Source organism: Pithys albifrons, chromosome 1, assembly GCF_047495875.1.
Source record: "Pithys albifrons albifrons isolate INPA30051 chromosome 1, PitAlb_v1, whole genome shotgun sequence".
In the NCBI taxonomy this organism is placed as follows: domain Eukaryota; kingdom Metazoa; phylum Chordata; class Aves; order Passeriformes; family Thamnophilidae; genus Pithys; species Pithys albifrons.
In genome coordinates, this window is record NC_092458.1 from 99,121,103 (window position 1) to 99,146,431 (window position 25,329).

General features: G+C 47.9%; 1 protein-coding gene across 2 annotated transcripts in view; it reads left to right on the forward strand.

Moving 5' to 3' along the window:
• The first annotated feature begins 6,462 nt into the window (after positions 1 to 6,462).
• Positions 6,463 to 25,329, forward strand: part of RNF169 (ring finger protein 169) — a 28,036-nt gene continuing 9,169 nt past the window's right edge. For both annotated transcript variants that reach the window (XM_071562242.1, XM_071562232.1), the window contains exons 1-4: positions 6,463 to 6,813; positions 19,793 to 19,869; positions 23,908 to 24,054; positions 24,689 to 24,792. In XM_071562242.1, coding sequence (XP_071418343.1) covers positions 6,489 to 6,813; positions 19,793 to 19,869; positions 23,908 to 24,054; positions 24,689 to 24,792 — 653 coding nt within the window. In that variant the 5' untranslated portion in view covers positions 6,463 to 6,488. The remainder of the gene's footprint in view (positions 6,814 to 19,792; positions 19,870 to 23,907; positions 24,055 to 24,688; positions 24,793 to 25,329) is intronic.

Sequence of the window (25,329 nt, forward strand, 5' to 3'; positions counted from 1 at the left end):
CGGGGGAGGGGGCCTTCTCCACAATAATCACGCCACTCTTTTATCAAATTTAAGAAAAGGAATTTTAATACAAGAAGGATAACTGTCCCTAACTGCTATAAATATATATATATATAGGTATAGCTATAAACAGACCAGAGTAAACCACTTCCCCAACACCAGAGAGAAAAAACAAACAAAACAACAACCCAGCACAACAACAAGTTTCCGTCGGGAGAAGAGTTATACTTATGGCAGTATCAGTGTCACAGCCCGGCCGGCAGCAGAGTGAGTTCCCACATGAACTCTGTGTCTCTTGTCCCAAATGAAGAAAAGAAAGCTGAAAGTGGGGAACCGCCACTTGTCCTGAAAAGCAGCTGCAAACCTCTTTCTCCCGGGTCACTGCCCATCCGGGGCGGGCAGGCCGTGACGGTGCAGGCGGTGGTGAGACTGGAGCAGAGGCCGGGACCCCAGATGAGGAACCAGGAGAAACAGCCGTGGCGACGAGGAAAAAAAAAAAAGCAGCGGCTCAGCAAGAAGCCCCAACAGTAGCCAGCAGCAGGAGCAGGAGAAAAAAAAACAACTTCCCTCCTCGACAGCACACACACTGCTCCTGAGTTCCGCTGAGCTAAGAAAGGAAAAAATGTCCCCAAAACCAAGAGACAACTTGCCCCCACCTAAGCGATCAGCACTTAACTACTTCTTTTTGTTAACTGCTGGCATGGGCAGTTAGTGGCAGGGGAGAGAATTTACATAATAATTCCAAACTACAACACACAACTTTAGGCCTCTTCCTCTTGTTTGTTCCTGGGAGCAGAGCCTGAGTCCCATCTGGCTCTTCTCTCCTACCAGGGAGTTGGAGAGAGAGAAAAGGTCCCCTCTGAGCCTCCTTTTCTCCAGGCTGAGCCCCTGCAGCTCCCTCAGCTGCTCCTGGTGCTTCAGACCCTTCCCCATCTCCATTCCCTTCTCTGGACACAGTCCAGCCCCTCAATGTCCCTCTTGGAGTGAGGGGTCCAAAGTGTCCCCCAGGACTGAAGATGCCTCACGATCACTGCCCTGGTCCGGCTGCCACACCAGTGGTGACACAAGCTGGGATGCTGATCAGGCAGCTACTACACAGGATGCATTATCTGTGATCCTGCAGTGAAAACACAGTCCCCTGCTCATGCCCCACAGCCAGCCACACAATCCAAGCTGGCACCATCTTCCTTTCACCATGACGGAAAAAACACACCCCCATGAATTCATTCTAATTTTTAAGCACTGAGCAAAACCATCACAGCCTCGTGGGAACTGTGGCCTGCAGAAAGCCAGGTAGGGTTACCCAAAACAGAGGTGAGATTCTTGCTGTAATTCCACAGTCTCCCTCCATTATTCCTTAAGACTAGTGACCATGTCCTTTATCCTTGCCATGCATTTGAAAAGGAGTCAATGCATCCCACATCAGATTGCCAGATGTCCAATTTGAGTCAGGGGAAACAAGCATTAAATGGGATGATGCCTCCCTGCCTTATTCCTCTGTGTATAGTTGAATTAAGCAAAATCCATATTTCTTTTGTGCTGCACTTACACAAAATCCCATCCTATGCCTGGAGCCTCATGTGTTTCCTCTTCTCACCTGGGGATTTCCAAGCTTGTTCTTGCCATTTCTGCAAAAAGTCAAAACCTCCAGGTTCCTCCCCAGACCTCCAGGAGGGCAAGAGTCACATCTTCAAGGCCCTCTGAGAGCAGATGTGCCACCAACACTGTCCAGCCCAAGCCTTGCTGCGGAGTTCAAGCAGGGCTGAGGCACAGCCCTGACTGTTCCCCTCTTGTCTACTTTCCCATACCACCTTATTTCGGTGTGTTTATCCCACCCTCCTGCTGCACTCCTCAAGGAGGCCATGACCCAACCATGTGCTCTGGGCTGATCCCAGCAAGGGGCAGCAGGTGAGGGGGGGAAATCTGCCTCTCTGCCCCACTCAGTTGAGACCCCACCTGCAGTGCTGCCTCCAACTCTGGGGCCCCCAACATCAGAAGGACATACAGCTGCTGAAGTGAGTGCAGAGGAGGCCCCAGAGATGCTCTGATGGCTGGAGCCCCTCTGCTCTGGAGACAGACTGGGAGACATGGGGATGTTCAGCCTGGAGAAGAGAAGACTCCAGAGAGACCTTAGAGCTCCTTCCAGTGCCTAAAAGAGAGCTGGAGCAGGACTTTGGACATGAGCCTGCAGTGACAGGACAAAGCATAGTGTCTTCCCACTGCCAGAGGGAAGGACTACATGGGATATTGGGAAGAAATTCTTCTCTGTTAGGGTGGGGAGGCCCTGGCACAGGCTGCCCAGAGAAGCTGTGGCTGTCCCATCTCTGGAAGTGTTCAAGGCCACACTGGACAAGGCTTGGAGCAACCTGGTGGAAGTTGTCTCTGCCCGTGGCAGTGGGGTAGAACGAAACGAGCTTTAATGTCTCTTCCAACCCAAACCAGTCTATGATTCTAAACCATCTCTCTGAGCTGCAAAATCAATCTTGTGTCCATGCACAGTGCCCCAGGAGCTCCTCTCACCACTGACTCCACAGCTCTGATCCAGATGGGGAGAGCTGACAATGATCCTTCAGGCTGAGCCTTGCTTGACCTTTCATATGCTGTTCCTTCTCATGCATTAAGCCAGTGGTGGAGCAACATTGTAATTCACAGCCGTGACACCACAGGAGTAGAGAGAACTCCTTCACATGAGTGACAGTGTAACCCTTGAACTCCTCGCTGGACTCCTCACAGCCAAGTCTGCAGCCAGTCTCCTATTCCCAGAGCCTGGTTTTGACTCAGTGGTGGCAGGAGATGTGCTTCCAACCCAGAAGTCAGCACTGAATGTCTCCTAGAGCTGCAAGGAATCATATTTTCTGCAAGCAATTGTTTAATCACCACCTTCTCATGTGGCTGCAGTTTTAACACAGACATCACTTTATCCAGCACCTGATTCCCTGTTCCTATCCTGATTTCTCTGCTTCTCGCCTCTCCTGTTCACCACGGAGCAGTCCCAGAGATTGCTTTTCCCAATGGAGCACATGCGAAACACAGCCTCACCAGGAGCTTTCTCATGTCTCACAACCCATCTCAAGCTGCAGAGCTCCTTGTCTCCCTGACTCATGCTCCAGGGAAAAGGAGGAACAGCCTTTACATTTATCACCCCACAGTGACCTAACAACCTGCAAGACTCTTGCTGGAGGCAGCATCCTTTGTTACAGCACCTTGGATGCAAAGTGTGTTCCCAGATGCTTTGTGGAGTTACAGCAGTATCCAGTGAAAGCCTCTGAGGCCATGTGTGAGCTCTAGGTTGTGCCAGGGAATGTCTTTTCTCATAAAACAGCCATAAACACTGCAGGCAGGAGTTGTTTTCCCATGAATCTGAGTGGTGGTCGGCTTTCAAGAGCTCCAAAGCTGCACTTTTAGGGAGGCTTAAGGCAGTCAATGATGAGGCTTAAAAAGATAATTTACCAATAGAACCATGTAGTCCAACCTGGAATGGGAAATCTGGTAATTTTTTTAGATTCTGTGCATGTTGCCAAGCACAAATCCAAATAAATAGTAAATCCAATCCAAATAATCAGAGCAAACCAGTAATATAGAGAGGACAGTAAGAGATTCTCCTCCAGGGGTGGAGATCAGCAACCAAATAAGAGAGAGGGATGAAGAAAGGCTGGACAAAGCAAGTGGGAAGGAGAGAGAGGAAAAATAGGGGATGATATGCTATGGGCCTGTCTGTATTTCCTATCTCCTCTGGGACATATCCCACCTGCAGGCCATGTGTCTGTCTAGGGCAAACATCATTGCTGAGAGGATCATGAAGACAAATGGTGGTAACAAAACCCTGCCAGCTCCTCAGGAGAAGTGAGAAGCAGAGAAATGACCCCTAGCAGGCTGTGGAAGGCTGAGGTTCTGGCTGGGGGCAGCAGGATTTGAGGCTGGTGCCTTGTACGGGCTTAGGATTCCCTCTGCAGGCCAGCACTGAGATCCACACATCCAAAACTAGAGAACCACAGACTGCTTTGAAGTGGAAGGGACCTTAAAAACCATCTGCTGGTTAGGGGAGGGACACCTTCCACTAGACCACATTGCTCGAAGCCCTGTTCAGTGCAGCCTGGAACACTTGGAGGGATGGGACAGCCACCAACCTGTGCCAAGGCCTCATCACTCATATTTCTTTCCAATATCCCATCTAACCTTTCCTTCTCAGGGCAAAACCATTGCCCCTTACAGGGAGTTGGGTTGGAAGACAAGCTAGACACATAGAAATCAAGTTCTGTCCAGGGTGGGCTGGATATGCGGAAGTAATTTGGGAGAACATCTGGCAGAGATCCCTTTCCAAATCCACTGTTACTCAAATGCATGTAGAGCCCTAAAGCTCTGCATGGCTACTGTCCCACAAGTAGCTTTGGTGGGGAACTGTCTCCTTTTCCCAAGTTCTCTGTCCCTTCCTGAGGGCTCCCCAGAGTCCAGATCCCAGGCTGATCCTAAGGAATGACACGCTTCATTTGACTCTGTCCAGCAGCAAGTTCCTGGCACACAGCTCGAGGTTGTTTCTTGGGCAGGGATCTTCCCTTCCTCTCTCCAACTGGGGCTTAAAGGTTTAGGGCTTCTCCTCTGACCCTGCAGTAACATTTTTTCTGCTGCTAACCCAATGTAGCTGGGAGGCTTCATCAAAGAGGTGTTAAAATATGATGAAAACACAGATTGGTTCAGTGTCCTAGTAAAGAGATGAAAAGCAACAGAGATTTCTATAGCTACCACTGCAGAGGCTCTGCCTCCTCTGGTTTGCTCTGAGTCACCTTCTGTTGTGATTTAACTCTGGTTGGACTCCAGGTACCTACCAAAGCTGCTCCATCACTGACCTCCTTGGCTGGACAGGGGAGAGAAAATATACCAAAAGACTCCTGGGTTGGGATAAGGACAGAGAGAGATCACTCACTTGTTACTGTTGTGGGCAGCACAGCCTCGACCTGGGAATATTACTGAATTTAGCATCAATCAAATCAGAGTAGGATAATGAGAGGTAAAAAAAACCCTTGAAGACATCTTTCCCCCACCTCCCCTCCATCCCAGGTTTAACTTTATTCAAAATTATCTACCTCAGTCCCAACCTTTTATGACCTCACTCTTTTACCTAATTTTCTCTTGCTGAAATTTAAGCCTGGATTTATCTGGTCCCCCAGGGATGTTGGCCCCTACCTGCTGTCATGCCTGAGTAAGTATTTGTTTCTATTATATATCTCTATGACAAGTAGAAGAGACTACTGCAAATGTCAGCACAGCTCAGGGAACATTTCCAGCATAAGAAGGACATGGAGCTGCAGGAGCGAGTCCAGAAGTGGACACAGAGATGTTCCAAGGGCTGGAGCCACTCTGCTCTGGAGATAGATTGGGTGAGCTAGGGGTGTTCAGCCTGGAGGAGAGAAGGCTCCACAGAGACCTTAGGGGCTCCAAGAGAGCTGGAGCAGGACTTTGGATGTGGGATGGAGGGACATGACAAGAGGAATGGCTTCCCACTGCCAGAGCATAGGGTTAGATATGATATCAGGAAGGAATTCTTCCCTGTGAGGGTGGGGAGACCCTGGCAGTAGTTGCCCAGAGAAGCTGTGGCTGCCCCATCCCTGGAAGTGTTCAAGGCCAGGGTGGATGGGGCTTGGAGCAACCTGGCCTACTGGAAGGTGTCCCTGTCCATGGCAGGGGGCTGGAAATGGATTACCTTGAAGGTCCCTTCCAACTCAAACCATTCTGTGATTGCATGAGGTGTCTTTAATTATCAGTCTGTCTAGTCCCCTGCCTAATATAGCAGAGAGGTTTGTATTTCTCTTGCTCCCAGGAAAAGCATATGTATTTGGATGCCACACCACCTCTCCTCACCCCTTCACTCCAGGAAGAGCATCCCACTGCAAACCCTGCCCAGAAGAAGCAGAAAAAGGGAGACACCACAAAACAGATCTCGGCAACCTGCTCCCAAGGCAGCTGACAATCCCACAGGGACAGAGCTGGGCTTCACATCGAGTCATCCCAGGACCCCTTTCACATGCCCACCCCTCGCTGTCTTGCTTTTCAAATCCTTGCCTGGCTGTCCGCGGCTTCCGCACTCCTGCCTATCCTGCTCTAGAGCCACAGGCCCTCTATGCCAGCTCTGTTATACAAAGTCAGTGGGGTTGTGGAGGGGACAGCGGCATCCTCCAAGGGCCAAAGCCCCATAACGTGACCCCCCTCTCCCCTCTGGGAACTCCTATCCCGCCGAGAAGCCCCTCACACCGGGCACGCATTCCTGAGAGAGCTTCCAACTGAACGGGAACCGGACACCAACAACTCAAAAGAGTAACGTGGCGGACCTCCTTATATATGGCGCTTTATAAGTATTCGCCAGAAAGGCGTGGTCTGCGCAGAGGCGGGACGTGCTACCCCCCCGTGCTTATTAATATGTGCCGCTGTGCGCGTCCCCTCATGAATTATGCGGAGTTGGGAGTGGCCGCCGCGTCCCTTCAAAGTGCGGGAAGATGGCGGCGGCGGGCGCCGGCGACCGGGCCGCGCTGCGGAGGCGGCGGCGGCGGGATCGGCCCGCGGCCGAAGAGGAGGAGGACGCGAAGGTGCTGGCGGTGGCGGAGTGCCCGGTGTGCCGGCAGGCGCTGGCGGAGGCGGTGACGCCGCCCTGCCACCATTCGCTCTGCCTCGCGTGCTCCCAGCGCTGCCTGCAGGGCCCGGGTCAGTGCTGCCCACTGTGCCGCAGCCGCCTCTCCACACGGGCCCGGCGGCAGCAAGCCGAACCCGCAGCCACCACGGCGGCCGGAGGAGGAGGCGGGGAGCAGCGGCCGCCAGACCAAGGTGCGGCGGCGGCGGCGGAACCTGCGCCGCCCAACATTGCTGCGGTGGGGGCGAGGCGGGGGGCTGGGGGCGTGGCATCGGGGGCGCGGCTAGAGCGCGAGACGCGATGAGTTCGCGGGGGCTCAGCCTCCTGTGGGCGGGGTCCAAACGCGGGAGGGGCGATGAGTTTGCGGGACTCAGACGGGCGGGAAGCGCCAAACACAGGAGGTGCGATGAGTTTGCCGGGGCTTAGACACGAATCCTGTGGGTTAGAGCAGGAGGTGCGATGAGTTTTGCCAGGGATCAGCGCCCCAGAGGCCTACGGCACCATGCCCGTCGGGGCCCCGACCCCATGGGGCGTGGCCAGTGCCGGGGCTAGGGAGGCGATGAGTTTGCGGGGATTCAGGCGTCATTTCCCACCCCCTCTCCCCTGCCCTGGGTGGCCACATGCGGAAGGTGTGTGATGAGTTTGTGGGGGGCTCAGCCCCCCCGAGTCCTTCGGGGCCGAGTGGGGAGGGGGCGGCGGGGCTTAGCCCACCCCTCTCCTGTGGCGTCAGGAGATGGAGTGGATGGATGGCGTCATCCCCTGGAAGGGATGCCCGGACCGGGGGGATGTTTCCCCAGTTCGCTGTGCCCGGATCACAGTTCCACGTTCCGAATGGCCATCGGCTCCCTTCACCCTAGAAGGATGCGCTGTGGGAAGTTCTGAGTTCCTGGTTTCCTGTCACGCGTTTCCTCTCTGCCTCCAAAGCCAGCTGCTTTCCTCAGCTTGTGAAAAACCGCTCCTGCGTTTCCTTCCATATAAATCCTGGTCTGAGCCGGCGGTGCTGCACTTGCCCAGTAAGAGCTGCTGGAGATGCCCACCTGTCAGCTCTCAGGATCTTTTGGTTGGGGAGATGGTACAGAGACTGGCCACCTAGGAGCAGTGCCGAGGGGCAAGCCCTGTGGAACAGACAAGGATTGAAGCTACGAATGTGGACCCAGAGTGTGTTCTGGTCTCCCAGTTGGTGATTCTGTCTGCATACTCTGGCTGCAGGAAGAATTGGCAGGATGAGCTTAAACAGCTTAAATTGGTGGTTTGAAATAACCCTGCTAAACTGAAAGAGATTTTTGGAACCTTTGCCTGAAAACATTTGCAGAATCAATGAGCAACTGGGCTATCCAGAGGGAGCTGAGCCAAAGGGATGAGAGTGGTTCCTCTGGGAACTCCCGGAGTCAATCTCTGCTCCAAGGGAGTGCTGTCAATCCTGCTTAAATGGACTTGGCTTGGTCCAGGTGGGCTTGGGTGGGAGTATCCAGCTGTGGTGCAGGAATGCTTGTGCAGTCTTGGTTTAGTTTTTTTTTAAGAGGAATTAGTTTTAATTTTCTGCTTGTCCTGAATTGTGTGAGATATGTATAGGACAAGGGGGAATGGCTTCCCACTCCCAGAGGGCAGGGTTAGATGGGATATTGGGAAGAAATATTGGTGAGGATGGCGAGGCCCTTGCACCAGTTACCCAGAGAAGCTGTGGCTGCCCTATCCCTGGAAGTGTTCAAGGCCACGTTGGACGGGGCTTGAAACAAAGTGGTCTAGTGGAAGGTGTCCCTGCCTATGTCAGGGGGTTGGAACACCATGAGCTTTATGGTCCTTCCCAATCCAAACCATTCCATGATTCTGTTTTGCAAAAAGGCACAGAGTAATTGTGTTGGTTTTAATTTTCTTGCGCTGTAAGTTGTGCTTATGGTGTGGGAATCCAAGGCAGATGATCCATTGCAAACAGGGACCTCCTACGTGAAGGGAGAGAACAGTGGAAGTGGTTTATCCTGACATTAGTGAGGCTGATTGGAGGATCCCAGCATAGCTGAGCCTGGAAGGGGGTGCCAAGCCCTCCTCAAAGAAGGGTCACCAGAACTGTGTCCACATGGGTTAGAACCATCTCCAAGAAACTGTGGCCTCCCTGGACAACCTGTACCAGTGCTTGACCACCCTGACAGTATAAAAATGATTTTTCTATGGTCAATGCAACTTCTTTTATTTTAATTTTTTCCCGTTTCCTCTTGTTCTGTTACCATGGAGAAGAGCCTGGCTCTGTCTTCACCACTCGCTGTTTAACCACATTACTGAGATCCCTTCTCCAGGGTGAAGAAGTCCCAGATCTCTCATCCTTCTCTTGTATGTCAGGTAATCCAGTCATTTGGCCCTACAGTGGATCAGTATAAACAACATCTCTTGCTCTCCACTCATTGTCTGAGCCAGCCATCTCATCATGAAGACATTGGTTAAGCCTGCCTTCCTTTCCATAGACCCAAATTCTGAATATTTTGTCTGGAAGTGGTTTCCAGGAATAATTGCTTCCCAGGGATCAGGGTGGGGCTGGCCCTGTCATTTCTCCTCCTGGCCCTGTTTGAAGGTAGGAGTGACATTTGCTTTCTTCTAGGCCTCACAGACCTCGCCTGATCACCGTGGCCTTATCAATGTATATATAATTTATATATCAATGTATGTAGGTCCCTGAGAGGAGGCAGTGAAAGCAGCAAAGCCCAGCTCGTTCTCGTGGTCCCCAATGACAGGACGGAAGGCAATGGGCACAAACTGAAACACAACAAGACCATAAATAAAAAAAATTCTACTGTGAGGGTGACCAAGCACCAGCACAAGTTTGCTAGGTGGAGTTTCCATCCTTGAAGACAGTCAAAACCCAACTGGACATGGACCGGGCCAATCTGACTCTGCCCTTCAAGTCCATCAAGTGCAACTGTTCCCCTAGCACTGCCAAGACCACCATGTCCCCAAGTGCCATGCCCACACAGCTTCTAAATCTCTCCAGGGATGGGGACTCCACCACTGCCCACAGCCTGTTCCAATGCCTGATGAGCCTTTCAGTGAAGAAATTTTCACCAATATCCAACTGAAACCTCCTCTGGCAAAACTTGAGGCCATTTCCAAGGAAGATGGAGTATCTTACAAATCAGGAAAAAAAGAAAAGGATCTTGTGAAGAAGGACAAGCAGAGATCGTGGCTGTGTCTTCTCAGCAGACACAAAGCCAAACTTCAGGATCAGATACCCACCTGCACTGATAGATTTTTAAAATGCCTGTCAACCCTGACAACATTATCATCTCAGATTATAGATGACTTCAGAGAGCTTGGAAAATTGCTGAAGAACAAATGTTCCCACATGAACTGGGAAACAAAAATGCAGTTTTCCAAGGAAAGGGCTTCATAAGATGGTCAAGAGCTTTAGACTCCTAAAATGAAAGTGGTCTAGGAGCTAGAGATTAAATCATCATAAATCAGTCTACATAGTTGGGATTGGAAGGGCCCTCAAAGCTCATCCAGTTTCACCCCCTGTCATAGGCAGGAACACCTTCCACTAGACCACATTGCTTCAAGCCCTGTCCAACCTGGCCTTGGATACTTCTAGGGATGGGGCAGCCACAGCTTCTGTGGGCAGCCAGAGCCAGGGCCTCACCACCCTCACAAAGAAGAATTTCTTCCCAATATTCCATGTAACCCTTCCCTCTGGCAGTGGGTCCCTTCCAACTCAGGATATTCCATCTGCCCCTGTGAAAAGTCACTCTCCCTCTTTTTTACAAGTTTTGTTTAAGTTCTGAAAGGCTGCAGTAAATGACTGGTGGTGTAGTAGACCCCCCAGGTGGTTTTGGAAGGGACAGTGGAATTCTGCTCTCTGTGCTGAGGTAGGACTGGGGTGTACCTAAACTGTTCCTCACAGACATCCAAGTCACTCAGTCATACACAGACAGTAGGACAGGATCCTACCTTTGCTTCAGCCTGTGAACACTTGGCACACTTTCCCTAATATCTAATCTAAATCTCTATTAGAAAGTCAGTGGATTTCTTTTGTTTCTCTTCTGCCCGGTAATGATGCACAAGTGATGCCTGTAGAAGGCTGTTTTTACCAAACTTTTAACATGACTTCCCCCTGCTTTTTTTGGGGGCTGGGGTTTCCCTTTCCCTGCTGACCCAGACCAATCTAGTTCTGCAGTCTTTACCAGTGATTCCTTAATTTCCTGTTGTTTCTGTTGTTCTGTAGCCTGTCACCAGTTGTTTTTTCTCTCAAGGCCACAGTGGCCTTGAAATTTGGAAGTGGCAATCACAATGAAGCTTTTCCCTGCCTTGGGAAAAGCAGTGTTTTGCCCTCCATATTAGTTTGATTAAAGGCAACACCACTTCTTTTTTTAATCTACCGTTCAAGCTGTTAATGAAGAGAGTGATTAGGACCAGACCCAGTGGCTAGTGTGAGAGCCTGTCCTGGCATGGCAGTGGATTGTTAACTCCTGGAAAATAATTTTCTAGCTAGTTGTGCTTCCATCTGAATAGTTGTTATACCTGTAGTAGGGATTTTTTGTCACTGTGCTTCTAGGAATGTTTTTTTAGATTTTCTTCCCACTGAAAAATCAAAGTACGGGCTCTGGGGAGACCTTACAGCCCCTTCCAGAGCCTAAAGGGGCTCCAAGAGAGCTGAAGAGGGATTTTGGACGTGGGCCTGGAGTGCCAGGCTTCCTGCTGGCAGAGGGAAGGGTTAGGTTGGATATTAGGAAGGAATTCTTCCCTGTGAGAGTAGTGAAGCCCTGGCACCGGTTGCCCAGGGAAGCTGTGGCTGCCCCGTCCGTGGAAATGGGCAAGGCCAGGTTTAGAGCAACATAGTCTAGTGGAAGGTGTCCCTGCCGATGGCAGGGGATGGAACTGGATGGCTTTTAAGTCCCTCCCAACCCAAACTATTCCGTAATTCTATGAAAATCTGTTGAGGAATGTAGTCTCTGCCATTGGCATATCTTCATATCATTTAATTAAACTACTCCTGTTGGAAAACTGTTTCCAAACCTCTCTGTAGTCAGAAAACTTCTTGGTTTGTGTTTTGAAAACATTTTAAAATTTCACCTTCAGCTGCAAGTGTAAACACTGGTTACTGGGAGTTAAAAGGGAAAATAGTGAAAACCTCAAGTCTTTTTTTTATCCCTGCCAGGAATAAGGGGAAGAAGGAAGCTACAAATTCTGCTGGGAGCGTCCTTGAAAGCTAGGGTTGAGGAGGATTCACTCCTGCTCATGGCACAGTTTTGACTCACCATATGGGATTGTATTGGCAAAACCCAGGAGCCTCTGAACAACAGATAGGCAACCAAAGGGTTCTGAGTCAAGTTCAACTTTTCTTTTATCCAACCCATAGTGCTGAATTCACCAGATGGAGGTTTCTGGATCTTTTCCCCATGAATATAAAATGTACTGGACAGGAGTGCAGCTCCACAGAGACAGGTGTGTAAGGCACACTTCAGCCTGGAAAGGATGGAGTCAGAGAGGATTGATGGCTTTCATAAAGAAAACCAGCATTAAATAGTTAGAAAATCTTTTGTCCTCTCAAATAGTGCAGAAATTGTTTTTTCCAAGGCTGAGCCCTATAGAATGAAATTCTTGTCTGCCAGGATAAAAGAGCAGGGTGCAATGTCTCATCCTGTTTTGGTGCTCTCACCTGGGCTTAGAAGGAGTATCCTAGTGCCAGCTGTTCCAGTAGCCCTTCAGAAACCATTTCTGTTGGCCCACAGATCACTCAAGAGGAAGACCAAGCAGGGGATCTGCTGCAAAATCATGTAAAAAGCCTTTTCTTCCATGTTTTTATCCGTTTTATTGTTCTCCCGGGCTGTGGCACAGCTGAACAGCCTTGTCCTGGCCCTGAACATCCAGAATTGGCATGGGGAGGTGTTCTAGGGAAACACACGTGGTGCTCTGGTCATCTCGCTATCCTCCCCAGCTGCATCCAAGTGTGAGGACCAGTCTGGTTCCACCTGGAGGGTTTCTGATGCCCAGGAAGTTCCACATGAACATGAGGAAGAACTTCCTTCCTGTGTGGGTGACCACACACAGATTGCCCAGAGAGGGTGTGGAGTCTCCCTCACTGAAGATATTCCAGAACCCTCTGGACACAATCCTGTGCCATGTGCTCTGAGGTGACCCTCCTTGAGCAGCGGTGGGACCAGATGAGCCACAGAGGTCCCTTCCAACCTGACCCATTCTGGAATTCTGTGGAATGCAGATAGACAGCTGTGCATACACTTTTCTTTCCATCTCTTCTACAGAGTTGGAAATTAGGAGTCTCATCTCTTTTTGACACAAGTGTAAAATATTCAAGTTAGTGCATAAAAATAGATACTATGGATAAAATTGCCTCCCTTGAGCTAGGTCAGCGCAACTTTACAGATAAATGTTATCCGGTTCTTTACAACCTCTGGCTTGCTGAACCCATGTGAGCAATGAGACAGTTGATGTGGCTTATCTTTCCAGCTGCATGTTTCCCTGGAGGGAAGAAAATCCAGCTTTTTAGCTTAGGAGACAAGGTCTGAGACAAGCCTTAAACACTGAGGTGTAATTGAAGTTTGCTGCAGGGGAGTTACAGATTCCTGCTGCTCTCAGGACCATCCCAGTGGAAATTCAGCTTGGTAAAGTTCACGGAGAACTGGAACCACTCAAGGACACAAATAGAAAAAATGTTTAGGGAAACCAGTTTCTAGCATGGGTGGTTGCAGGAGCAAGGAATGCAGCCTGACCTTCCCAGCGCTACCACTGCTTGGAATTTTTATCCCACGTGTTGAGACATTTGGGATGTTTTCCTTCACAAAGAAACCTGGCTCTTGTAGGCACGCGAGGAAGAGGGAATAGCAGCTTATTTGTTTTAAAAGAAGCACCTATAATCTATATGTTGGCTTGCATGTGATTATTTTTCTCATTTCTGAAGGTAATATTAAAGAAATACTCTGTGATCTGTTCAGCATTCCCTCTTCAGAGGCTACAGAGTTTGAACTCTCCCTTACTGGTGGGAGAGACTGACATTATAGGGCTCTTCTATAAGATAAAAGCAAACCAATGGAAAGCAGGACAGTGAAAACAGGATTTAATCAGTGTCTAAGTGGCATGACTGGACACCGGAGCTGTGACCTGTCCCCAGGGAGGAGGGAGATGTGGCCATGAACTAGAGAATGTCCAGCAGGACAGTTGGTGTCAGGTCACTGTATGTTTGATTTACTTCCCTTGCTGTGAACCTTTCATTTTGGATGAAGTAAAAATGCTTCCTAAATAAAGGAAGCCCTTGAGGAGCAACTGAGGGAGTTGTGCAGGGGGCTCAGCCTGGAGAAAAGGAGTTTCAAGGAGGACCTTCTTAGAATCATAGAATCATAGAATTGATTGGGTTGGAAGAGACCTCCGAGATCATCGAGTCCAACCCTTGGTCCAACTCTAGTCCATTTACTAGATCATGGCAGCCAGCGCCACGTCCAATATGTGTTTAAAAATCTCTAGGGATGGTGAATCCACCACCTCTCTGGGCAGTCCATTCCAATGCCTGATTACTCTCTCTGTAAAGAATTTTTTTCTGATATCCAACTTAAATTTCCCCTGGCAGAGCTTGAGCCCATGCCCCCTTGTCCTATTGCTGAGTGCCTGGGAGAAGAGACCAGCCCCCACCTGGCTATAACTTCCCTTCAGGTAGTTATAGACAGTGATGAGGTCACCTCTGAGCCTCCTCTTCTCCAGGCTAAACAACCCCAGCTCCCTCAGCTTCTCCCCACAGGGCTTGTGCTCCAGTCCCTTCACCAGCCTTGTTGCTCTTCTGTGGACTCGCTCCAGCACCTCAATATCCTTTCTGAACTGAGGGGCCCAGAACTGAACACAGTACTCAAGGTGTGGCCTCACCAATGCAGAGTACAGGGGAAGGATCACTTCCCTGGTCCTGCTGGCCACGCTATTTTTGATACAGGACAGAATCCCATTGGCCTTCTTGGCCACCTGGGCACACTGTTGGCTCATGTTGAGCTTTCTGTCAATTAGTACCCCAAGGTCCCTTTCTGCCTGGCTGCTTTCCAGCCACTCTGTGCCCAGCCTGTAGCGCTGCATGGGGTTGTTGTGGCCAAAGTGCAGGACCCGGCACTTGGCCTTATTGAACTTCATCCCATTGGAATCAGCCCATCTCTCAAGTCTATCCAGATCCCTCTGCAGAGCCCTCCTGCCTTCCAGCAGCTCGACACTCCCTCCCAGCTTGGTATCATCAGCAAATTTGCTGATGATGGACTCAATCCCCTCATCTAAATCATCAGTAAAGATGTTAAACAGGACTGGACCCAACACAGACCCTGGGGGAACAGCACTAGTGACTGGCTGCCAGCTGGATGCAGCTCCATTCACCAGCACTCTCTGTGCCCGACCCTCCAGCCAGCCCCTAATTCAGGAGAGGGTACACTTGTCCAAGCCATGGGCTACCAGCTTTTCCAGGAGTATATTATGGGAGACAGTGTCAAAGACCTTGCTGAAGTCCAGATAGACCACATCCACAGTCTTCCCCTCATCCCTCAGGTGAGTCACCTGATCATAAAAAGAGATCAGGTTGGTCAGACAGGACCTGCCCCTCCTAAACCCATGCTGGCTGGGTCTAATCCCTTGTCCACCCTGAAGGTGCTGTGTGATTGCACTCAGGATGAACTGCTCCATAACCCTGCCAGGCACGGAGGTCAGGCTGACAGGCTTGTAGTTGCCAGGGTCCTGCTTGCAGCCCTTTTTGTGGATTGGGGTGACATTGGCCAACCTCCAATCATCTGGGACCTCCCCAGAGAGCCAGGACTGTTGGAAGATGATGGAGAGCAGTTTGGCAAGCTCTTCTGCCAGCTCCTTCATCACCCTGGGATGGATCCCATCTGGTCCCATAGACTTGTTAGGATCCAGCTGGCTCAGTAAGTCAGTAACTATATCCTCCTGGAAAGCAGGAGGGCTATTCAGCTCCCTCTCCCTGTCTACCAGCTCCAGAGGCCAGTTGTCTTGAGGGCCACCTGTCCTACTGGTAAAAACTGAGGCAAAGTAGGTGTTAAGTACCTCAGCCTTCTCCTCATCTTCCTTAACTATATTTCCCTCCAAGTCCAACAGAGAATGGAGGTTTTCCTTGCCCCTCCTTTTGTTATTAATGTATTTATAAAAGGACTTTTTGTTATCCCTAACTGAAATAGCCAAATTTACTTCAAATTCCACTTTTCTTTCCCTAATTTTTTTCCTGCATGACCTAGCTCTATCTGTAAATTCTTCATAAGTAGCCAGCCCTTTTTTCCATAGTCTGTAAACTTTCTTTTTATCCCTGATTTCTTTCAGAATCTCCCTATTTAACCAAGCTGGCCGTCTTCCCCTCCGGCTGGCCTTTCAGCACACTGGTATAGCCCGTTGCTGTGCACTCAAAATTTCCTTCTTAAAACATGTCCAATCCTCCTGGACCCCCTTGCCTTTAAGGGTTTTTTCCCAGGGTATGCTCTGAATCAGTTTTTTGAATAGGCCAAAATCTGCCCTCTGGAAGTCCAGTGTAGAGGTTTTAATGGTGGCTCTCCTTACATCCCTGAGTACTGAAAATTCTGTTATTTCATGGTCACTATGCCCCAGGCGGCCTCCAACCACTACATCATCTACCAGCCCCTCTCTGTAAACAGTACGTCTAGCAGGGCCTTACCCCTGGTAGGCTCATTTACCAGTTGATGAAGGAAATTGTCCTCTATACACACCAGGAACCTCCTTGACTGCCTCTTCTCTGCAGTATGAAGCTTCCAGCAGATATCTGGCAGGTTAAAGTCACCCACAAGAACAAGGGCTGGAGATTTTGAGACATCCACCAGCTGCTTGTAGAACAATTCATCTCCTTAATCATCCTGGTTGGGTGGTCTGTAACAGACACCCACAAGGATGTCAGCCTTGTTGGCCTTGCCCCTGATTCTGGCCCACAGGCACTCAACCTTGTCACTGCTGACCTCAACTTCAACAGAGTCAAGAGACTCTCTAACATATAAAGCCACCCCTCCACCTCTCCTTCCCTGCCTGTCCTTTCTGAAGAGCTTGTAGCCCCCCATAGCAGCACTCCAGTCATCTGAGTCATCCCACCTCGTTTCTGTGACAGCAACTATGTCATAGTTTTCCTGCTGCACTATGGCTTCCAGCTCCTCTTGTTTCCCATACTGCGTGCATTGGTGTACATGCCCTTCAGCTGGGCCATTGATTTCATTATCAACTCAGGCTCTACGCCTTTAGGCTTATCTCTGGAGAGCCCAGTTGCCGTCCCTTCCCCCTTCAAACCTTGTTTAAAGCCCTCCTAACCAACCCTGCCAACTTACGGGCTACAGTTCTTTGGCCCTTCCTAGATAAATGAAGCCCATCTGCTTTGATGAGACTGGGCAACACGGAGTTTGCCCCATGATCAAAAACCTCAAAATTTTGACAATAGCACCATCCTCTAAGCCACCTATTGGTAAGCTGGGCTTTCCTAAACCTCTCCTCGTTCATGCCGGCTAGCACAGGAACTGAGGCAATTACTACCTGTGCTCCTGTCCCATGAAGTGATCGAGTCAGTGCCTTAAAATCTTTTTTAATTACCCTGGTACTCCTTTTATTAATGTCATCACTTCCAACCTGGACAACCAACAGCGGGTAATAGTCTGAGGGTTGGATAAGCTTAGGAAGTCTTTTGGTAATATCTCTCCCCCCTGGCCCCAGGAAGACAGCAAACTTCCCTGTGGGATGGGTCTGGCCGACATAGAGGGTCCTCAGTTCCCCTCAGAAGGGAGTCATCGATTCCAACAACCCTTCTCTTTTTCCTCTTACCTGTAGTTGTAACCTGTCTGGTAGACTGGGGGTAACCAGAAGACCTTGTAGACAGATCCTCCTCCTGACTGTCCTCCAACAGACTGTCCGAGTCCAGGGCCATATACCTGTTTTTTAAGGGCACCCTGGCAGGTGAAAGGGGTCGAGAGGGGATGTTTTTGCCTCTACGACCAGGCACCTGTTTCCATTCATCCCCATCCATATGGTCCGTTCTGTCTGCCTGATGGCAGGAGGGGCTGGGCTTCACCACCTCCTGCTGGGCTTCCTTAGGAGTGGAAAGGGTGTGACTCCACCAGTCAATTTCCCTTTCACTCTCCCTTATGTTTCTGAGCCTATCCACCTCTTCCACCAGATACAGCAAATCGTTCACCTGCTCACATAGTATGCAGGTGCTTCTCACACTGTCCTCTGGTAGTAGGTCCAGGTTCAAACATTCTATGCAGCCAGAGGCCTGAGTGGCTGCATCCTTTTTAGAGGGTTCTGTCTGTATTGACACCCCTCTACTGGTAACAGGAGCAACAGCTTTCATTTTTTTGGGAGGCATGACTGCCTTGAGCTGTGGGGAAAGGTAGAAAAGAGAAACAAACAAACAAACAAGCAAGCCTCAAAAATACCTAGGCTTATGCCCTTCCTGTGCAAACTGCCGTGCCATGCCCTCACTGACATGCCACACCCCTGTTTGCCCTCTCCAGGTCGCTTGCGCTCCCTAGAGATGTTTTTTAAAGCCTTCTCACTCTCCTGCTAACGAGCAAGCCACACCTCCAACTCCCCTCTGAGTCACCTGCTGATAGCTGAAGGAGCAGCAAACAAAGCCTGGCAAACAAAGACCTGCTCTCTTCAACTCCCTGACAGGAGGGTGGAGCCAGGGGAAAGGCAGGAACAAGTGACAGGATGAGAGGAAACAGCTTCAAGCTGCACCAGGGGAGATTCAGATTGGACATGAAGAGGAATTTTTTTATGGAAAGGGTTGTTAGACACTGGAAGGTGCTGCCCAGGGCAGTGGTGTAGCCCCATCCCTGGGGTTGTCCAAGGAATGACTGGACATGGCACTCAATGCTCTAGTCTGGTTGACATAGTGGGGATCAGTCACAGGTTGGACTCAGTGATCCTTGAGGTCTTTTTAAACCTAAATGGTTCTGTGATTCTGTGAAAACATGATTGAGATGCTGGTTTATATCCTTAAATTTTAGCAAGCTGGAAGAAGGAAATACGCCTGATGTTTTCTCCTTGTACCTGTTACATCCTAACCATAGCGCATTGGGATGATGGGCTGTGCTGCTCCCTGCCTGGAATAGGGATACAGATTGAGCCAGGATGATTGTCCAAGGCTTGTTGTTTTATTCCTGTTGTTCCCTTTTCCATCCAGGCTCCTCCAGCTGTAGTACAACTTGCCCAGACTTGCACTCCACAGAAGTGGGAGCGACCTTTGGGGCTCATAGAAGGGAGTCCTTTGAGAATAACAGACTCTGGGAATGGAGATTAAACTATAACCCCATGCTGGTAGGCTTTTGTTTCCTGAATTCCCCAGGGAGAAGGGAGGAAGCGGGAGTAGGATGGGGAATTCCTGCCAGACCTCAGGGAGTATATTGGAAGTTGAAAAAATGCTGTGTTTGCTCCAGATCAGTGGGACAACACTGAAACAGCTGGAAGGGTATGTGGAGGGGAGAAAACATTGTTTATCCAGAAAATAGGGAGCATTCCCGATGCATTGGTGTTGACGAAAGAGGAGCAGGGATGTGAATTTGAGGTGCTGCGCTGCTGGTCTCAGCCTGTGCCTCTTGGATGTGTGGAAGCAGGAGCTTAAAGCCTGAGTTTATTCCTAGGTTTCAGATTCCCTGTGTTTGAAGACTGGATTTATTCCTAGGACTTAGGAGTCTCCTGTATTTAAAGCCTGAGTTTATTCCTGGGACTGAGATTCCTTATGACATCACTTCACTTCCATGTTTACATCCTCCAGGTACACCTCAGATTCCCAGTGCTTAAAGCCTGGGTTTGCTCCTGGGACACATTCCCTGTGCTTAAAGCATGGATTTATTCCTGTGACTTAGATTTCCTGTGACATCTCTAGGCTGTTACTTTACCCCTGTGTTTACACAGCCTCCCAGTACTCCCCCTGATTGCTTAACTGCTTGTCAAGGACTCTTGAGAGTTTCCAAGGAAACTCTTGGAAGTGCAAAGTGATATTGCTTGGGCACTGCCCTTCCAGTGTTCCTGCATGTTAAACAGATCTTTGATAGCAGTGGTGGAATATAAACATCTGGAGTTGGAAAAAGTGCTACAGAACCTCTTGTGCAGCCCGTGGAGATCTTACACTTTTTGGGAACTAATGGCCAACACCATTATCCTGCACTAAAGTGTTGCCTTTCTTTTTTTCCCTTCTCTTTCCAGATTTTATATTCAGAGCACCCATTAAATTAAGCAAACCAGGGGAACTCCAAGAAGAATATGAAAGCCAATTAAGGAAGGTCAGTATTCTGGGTAATTGTGGGTTTTCTTCCAGGAGAACTTGGATTTTCTACAGAAATGCCATCCTATAGGAAAACCTGAAGGGCTCTATTCCTGCTCTGTAACAAAACTCATTTATTCTCTTTATGCTGTTCAGCCACTTCAGGAAATGGCTGTAATTGAGAATTTAGAAACCAAATTTTGCTGTCTTAGTCTGTGTGCTGGTATAAAGGTAAACCAGCAGGAGAAACGAACTCAACACGAGAGAGATTATAAGTCAGAGTTACAATTTAATAATAATATTACAATAAATACACTGACACAAAAGGAAATTGCTTTCAATTCACAAAACCCAGCAGTATAACCCAGTGTCCTGGGGCACAAACCCAAAGGGGTTTGTTAGCCCTTGTGCTGAGACCAGCATAGTTCCCCCAAGTCCAGAGCAAAAGAAAGTGAAAAACCTGTTGGTGCAGGTGATGGCTGTAGTCTGGTCGAGAGTGGTGGTCTCTTCCTGTCAAGGTCCTGCAGCTCCTCTGGATCTGACAAGTGGTTTTTCTGAGGTCTTCTTACCCACCACTCATGTTCCCTCAGGGAGCACCCAGTCCCTCTCCCTGGGCGGGGACTCACACAATGGGTGATTAACTCTGGGAGTCATGGGGTATCCCTGAGCTGTTGATGGCCCATTAACAGCCACACCACCCCAGGCTGGGTGTGAAGGTGCTAATGACTCCCTGGGCAGCTGCTGCTAATGGTCCATTGTCCTTGGGTAAGGAATAGAGGGGGTAGAATACACAGCTTTGATCACCCCCACACAGTGATAACTGGTCCCACCTGCTGAACTAGGACAGTCTGCCTTCCAGAACATGGAAATGTACCTTCCTTGGAGCAACTGGTTGTGGATGTAATTCAGTAAGGGCCTTTGCAGCATAAGGTGTCTTCTGCAATAACATCCTTCTCCTCAGAAAAAACTATTCCAAACCGGAGCTTTCTGCTTATTTTTAGGCAAAGAAAAAAATACCATTTAAAGGTCAAAAAATTATAAGGGAAGAAAAGCTTTTCAGCTGGTTTGGAGTTAAAGTCTGTGAAAATATTTTCTCCATTTAAAACGGGATTTGGGATGGTGTATTACCTTGAGATGGGTCCAACCCGTCTTTGATTATTCCACCTGCTGGGGAAAAGGAACTCAGGGAGCTTTTCATTGTTGAATTTTCTTTGGGTTTTCACTTGAAAGTATCAACAAGGGTAGAATGAGCTGGGAAGCTGAGTTAGAAAAACAGCCCTGTCTGAGTAGGAAAATACTCTTTAGATGATATTTAAGGTAAATAACTAGTCTGGGAAATGCATCTCTGTGAGGAGACAGTTAAAAAGTGTGAAAGGGTCTTCCCTCCTGCTTTCCCTCGTGAAATTAGTAGTGGCACTGATGGGAAATGTCACTGCAGGTTATTTGGGTAACTTTGGCTGACTCATTAACTGATTTTAGGAATTGCAGACTTCTCCCATGCAGGTGCCTTGGCAGGAAGGGAAGGACACTTTATGAACAAAGTCATGGGACGTGGCAATTTCAGCAACAATGAGACACTTGGTTGAGAAACAGTTGGGTTTGGGCAGCAGTGACAGACTTCAAGTGCACAGGAATCTTACTGTTCTAAAAATCAAATTAGTTAAATAATTTAAATGTGCATCACTGTATTTTTCACTGTAATCTTTAGGATGTGTTAACTCAGGGTATCTTTAGCTTAAAGATGAAGAAATAAAGCTTTTTGTTTAGGTATTAACTGGTGATCTAAAGGTCCCTTCCAATGCCTTCAAGGAAGCTGAAGAGGGACTTTTCATCAGGAACTCATGACAGGACAAGGGGGAGTGGCTTACCACTGCCAGAGGGAAGGGTTAGGTGGGATATTAAATCCGTATGGGCATTCCTGTTCCAGTGCGTGACCAGCCTTTCAGGGAAGATTTTTTTCCAACTTAAACCTCCTGTGGTGCAACTTGAGGCTGTTTCCTCTGATCCTGTCATTTGTTCCGTGGCAGAACAGACCAGCCTGGCTCCAACATCCAGCCAATGAGTTATAGAGGCAAAATTGTGACTGTTGTCACTTATCAAGACTTTCTTGGTGTCTCTGTACTTCTGAATTAGGCAGGAGGAGAACTCGCATTTGGGAATCTAAGCATGTTCCTGACTGGGATTCCCTCTGTGTCTGTGTCTGGAAGCACAAGGTCTCAGCTCAGCTCCCCCTGCCTGTGAAGTGGGGAAAACCCAGACTGGCTTTCCTGAGAAAGGGAGAGAAGCATTTCAAACCCTTTTAACACATCCCAGATGTGAGTTGTTTTCTAAATTTGGCTGTTTGTGGAGTGAAGATAGCAAGTGAGCGTTTGCCAAACTTTTGGAAATAAATGTTAATCAAGAGTGATGGTCCTAAAATGGATGTTTCTTGAGCAGAAAATTACCACTTGTACAGCATTTCTTCCCTGCAGTTCCAGTACCATAAAGGGCTGCAAACAGGTTGAAATGCATTTTCTGGTAATTGTGCTGCTAATTGACCTGATGGTCCTGCATCCAGTATTCCAGAGATGCTATTTGGATAACCTTCTTCCAGGACAGATATTTCGCACCATATTGTTTCAGTTTCTCATCCTGATGTCCCAGCATATTTGTATGTGCTAGCATCGCCACATTTTTAAAAAATTCTCAGGGAGATCATTTACACGAGGCTACTTAAATTTTTTTTTTAATTCATACAGATTTTATTAGAGTTTGCTTTTGTTTGCAACCTGAATCTGGACCTAAATTCTTTTTTGTATTCCTTGATTAGGATCCTGTTGTTTCCTTTGTGACTGGTCACTGTCAGCAGAGCTTGTGCTGTAACCTCACACTATGGGTTTGCCCAAAATCCTTAAATATTCCTGTATGATGTTACTTATGTTTGTGGTTTTAGATTTGGGAATTGAGTATAATTTTATCATTTAGCCGGAAAAAGTGAGGCAGTCCATATAGGGTTTTTCCACATGAGACACGGGGAAGGGAGATGAGTGTTGGGTAGTATTTCAGCCAACAAAATCCATCTTTATGATAAATCTTTATATGAATTTTTCAGATACTTCAAGAAAGACTCCTTAAAGAGCAAAACTACTATTGATTTACAGCATACTATTCTTTATGTTTCACTGTGTGGCCACAGGCTATGTTAATCACTGTTGTAGTTATTGCTTCAGATTATTAATAGATGAGGAATTTAAAGATACATCTTCAAACAGCTCCAAGCAGGAAGTCAAACCAGTCTTTGAAAACATTTGCTTAACATGCACAATCAGCCAAACAGTGAAGTTTTTCCTGGTTTCTTTCTACCTTGTTCCTCCTACCTTATCTCTGGAGGGTCAGATTCAGTAGGAATCTTTGGGTCTTTCCCAGCTTGAAAATCATAATGTGATTTTCATGTAATGACTCAGGAATTCTGTTTTCTTCATCATTCACATGTCCATGCTTTTGGGATTTTTCCATCCTTCAGCAGTGAAGAAAAAATATAAGTATTTTGTGAAGAATAAGGAGTTGTTGCAAGTTGTTGCCTTTATGAGTTGAGTGCAATGTAACACAGCAACTTCTGAAGCACCTGAGATGCCCATGCTCAAATATGAGGAAAACCACAAGGATTTTAATTCCTAGTGCTCTGGTTCATCCATGTGATGAAGGTGTGTCAGTCAAATGTCCAGCTGCTTGTTCCAGACAAGGATGACTTACCCACAGAGATTGGATGGAGGAAGCAGGGAGGATCTGTTCTATTTACAGATATATATAGACTATTCATGACTTGTGTCTGAGTGCCTTTGTTGTTCTGAAAAGAAGATAAAATCCCTGATACTTGTGTAGAAAACATAAATGTGTTGCAGAAATGGACCAATTTTCACATTATTAGGAGAGAGAAAGATAGTGGTTCTACCCTGGAGTAGTGAAATGAAGGCACAAAATTTAATGAAGGTACAAAATTTAGGCTCTTGGTCTTGCCAATTTGTGTGGAGGACTTCAAATATTACAAATACTCTGTCTCTCTTCATCTTATTTCCAGCTGAGAGAAGAAAAACTACAAGAAGAAAAGGCATCTGAGGACCTGATTCACAAATTCATTGTAGATGACATGGACATAGGGAAAAGAAAAACAGACGAACAGCAGAAAAAGGGTGAATCTGTTGTGCTGAAAGTGAACCAAGAGTGTGTAAGTAAGCTCATGCTTCTCCTTCCTATCCACATATCCAGAGCTTTCATTCTTTGGCTTACTACGATTATTTGATTGACCCTTTATAGCTCTTGAAGGCTGTGAGCTAAGAGATTATAAAGATCCATGCTGATGACTGCAGATGTTCTTTCAGAGGTTTCTGTCACTCCTTTTACCAACACATGACTCTTCCAAACACAGCAGATAAATCTCTGCTTTGGGAAGATCCTCGTGCATTTCCAGGAACATTTCCCCATGAATCTTCTGCACGATTGTGAAGTTCAGCAGATTCTTTAGGCCAAGTCTTACCTGTTTCCCATTTCAGTTGGGAGGCTTTTTAGGCAGTGCTCTTAAAATTTGTTTGATGGACAGAGCTGTGGGGGCTGAGTAATGAACACCCTGTAATTTTGTTGCAGGATTTTCCCACATTTCTTGATCAATAAATTAAGTTTATTTGCTGACTATACATAGGAGCTGTGTGTTTATTTTTGCATTATTTATGCCTTATCTCCTCTTGGTACAATCAGAAACAGGGGCTTTGGATGTCTTTAACACCTTAGCAAGAAAGACCTCTATTTTCCAAGTTATTCTCTTTGTTGTACAAGTCAGTTAACTCTTCCTTGATTGACTTCAGTTTCCTGAACGTCTCTCGGATTCAGAGAATGAGGAACCATTTCAGAGCAAGCAAATGCATCGGTCAGCCTTTGTTTCCAAGACCTCCGTTGCTTTCCTTTCAGGGTAAGAAGCTGAGACTTTATTCAGTGTCCCTTAAAGATTTCTTTGGACTTCTAAGCACACCTGAGATGCTTTAATTCAAATGGTTATTTCAATCCAAAATAAGTGATGTTTTTTTCCTGGAATTTTAGAGCAGACTCATTGTTAGGACATGGTGTTCATCTGAGTACTTCCTACCTGTTATGAAATCCAGAGGGTCAAGGAAGTTAGTGTTCATCCCATGAAGCAGAAAAATCATTGCCTGTAGATTTAAGTCATTAGCCAGAAATCAAAATCCTGTGGGATGAACTCAGGAGTGCTGGATCCTTCTCCAGCACAGACATCAAGAGAGACCATTAGCCCTGGACAGTTTTTTTCCCTGGAAAGCTGTTGCTTGACCCAATGGAAGCAGCTGAGTAAACAAATGTTTCCACATGAGAAGCAAACGGGTTTGCATAGCTTCATCATTAACTCTGACCTCAGTTAATTATGAGCCATGGTTGGAGGTGTCTATGTGTTTAGTGCGAAGCCCATGAATGCAATTCAAGATTCCTGGATCGC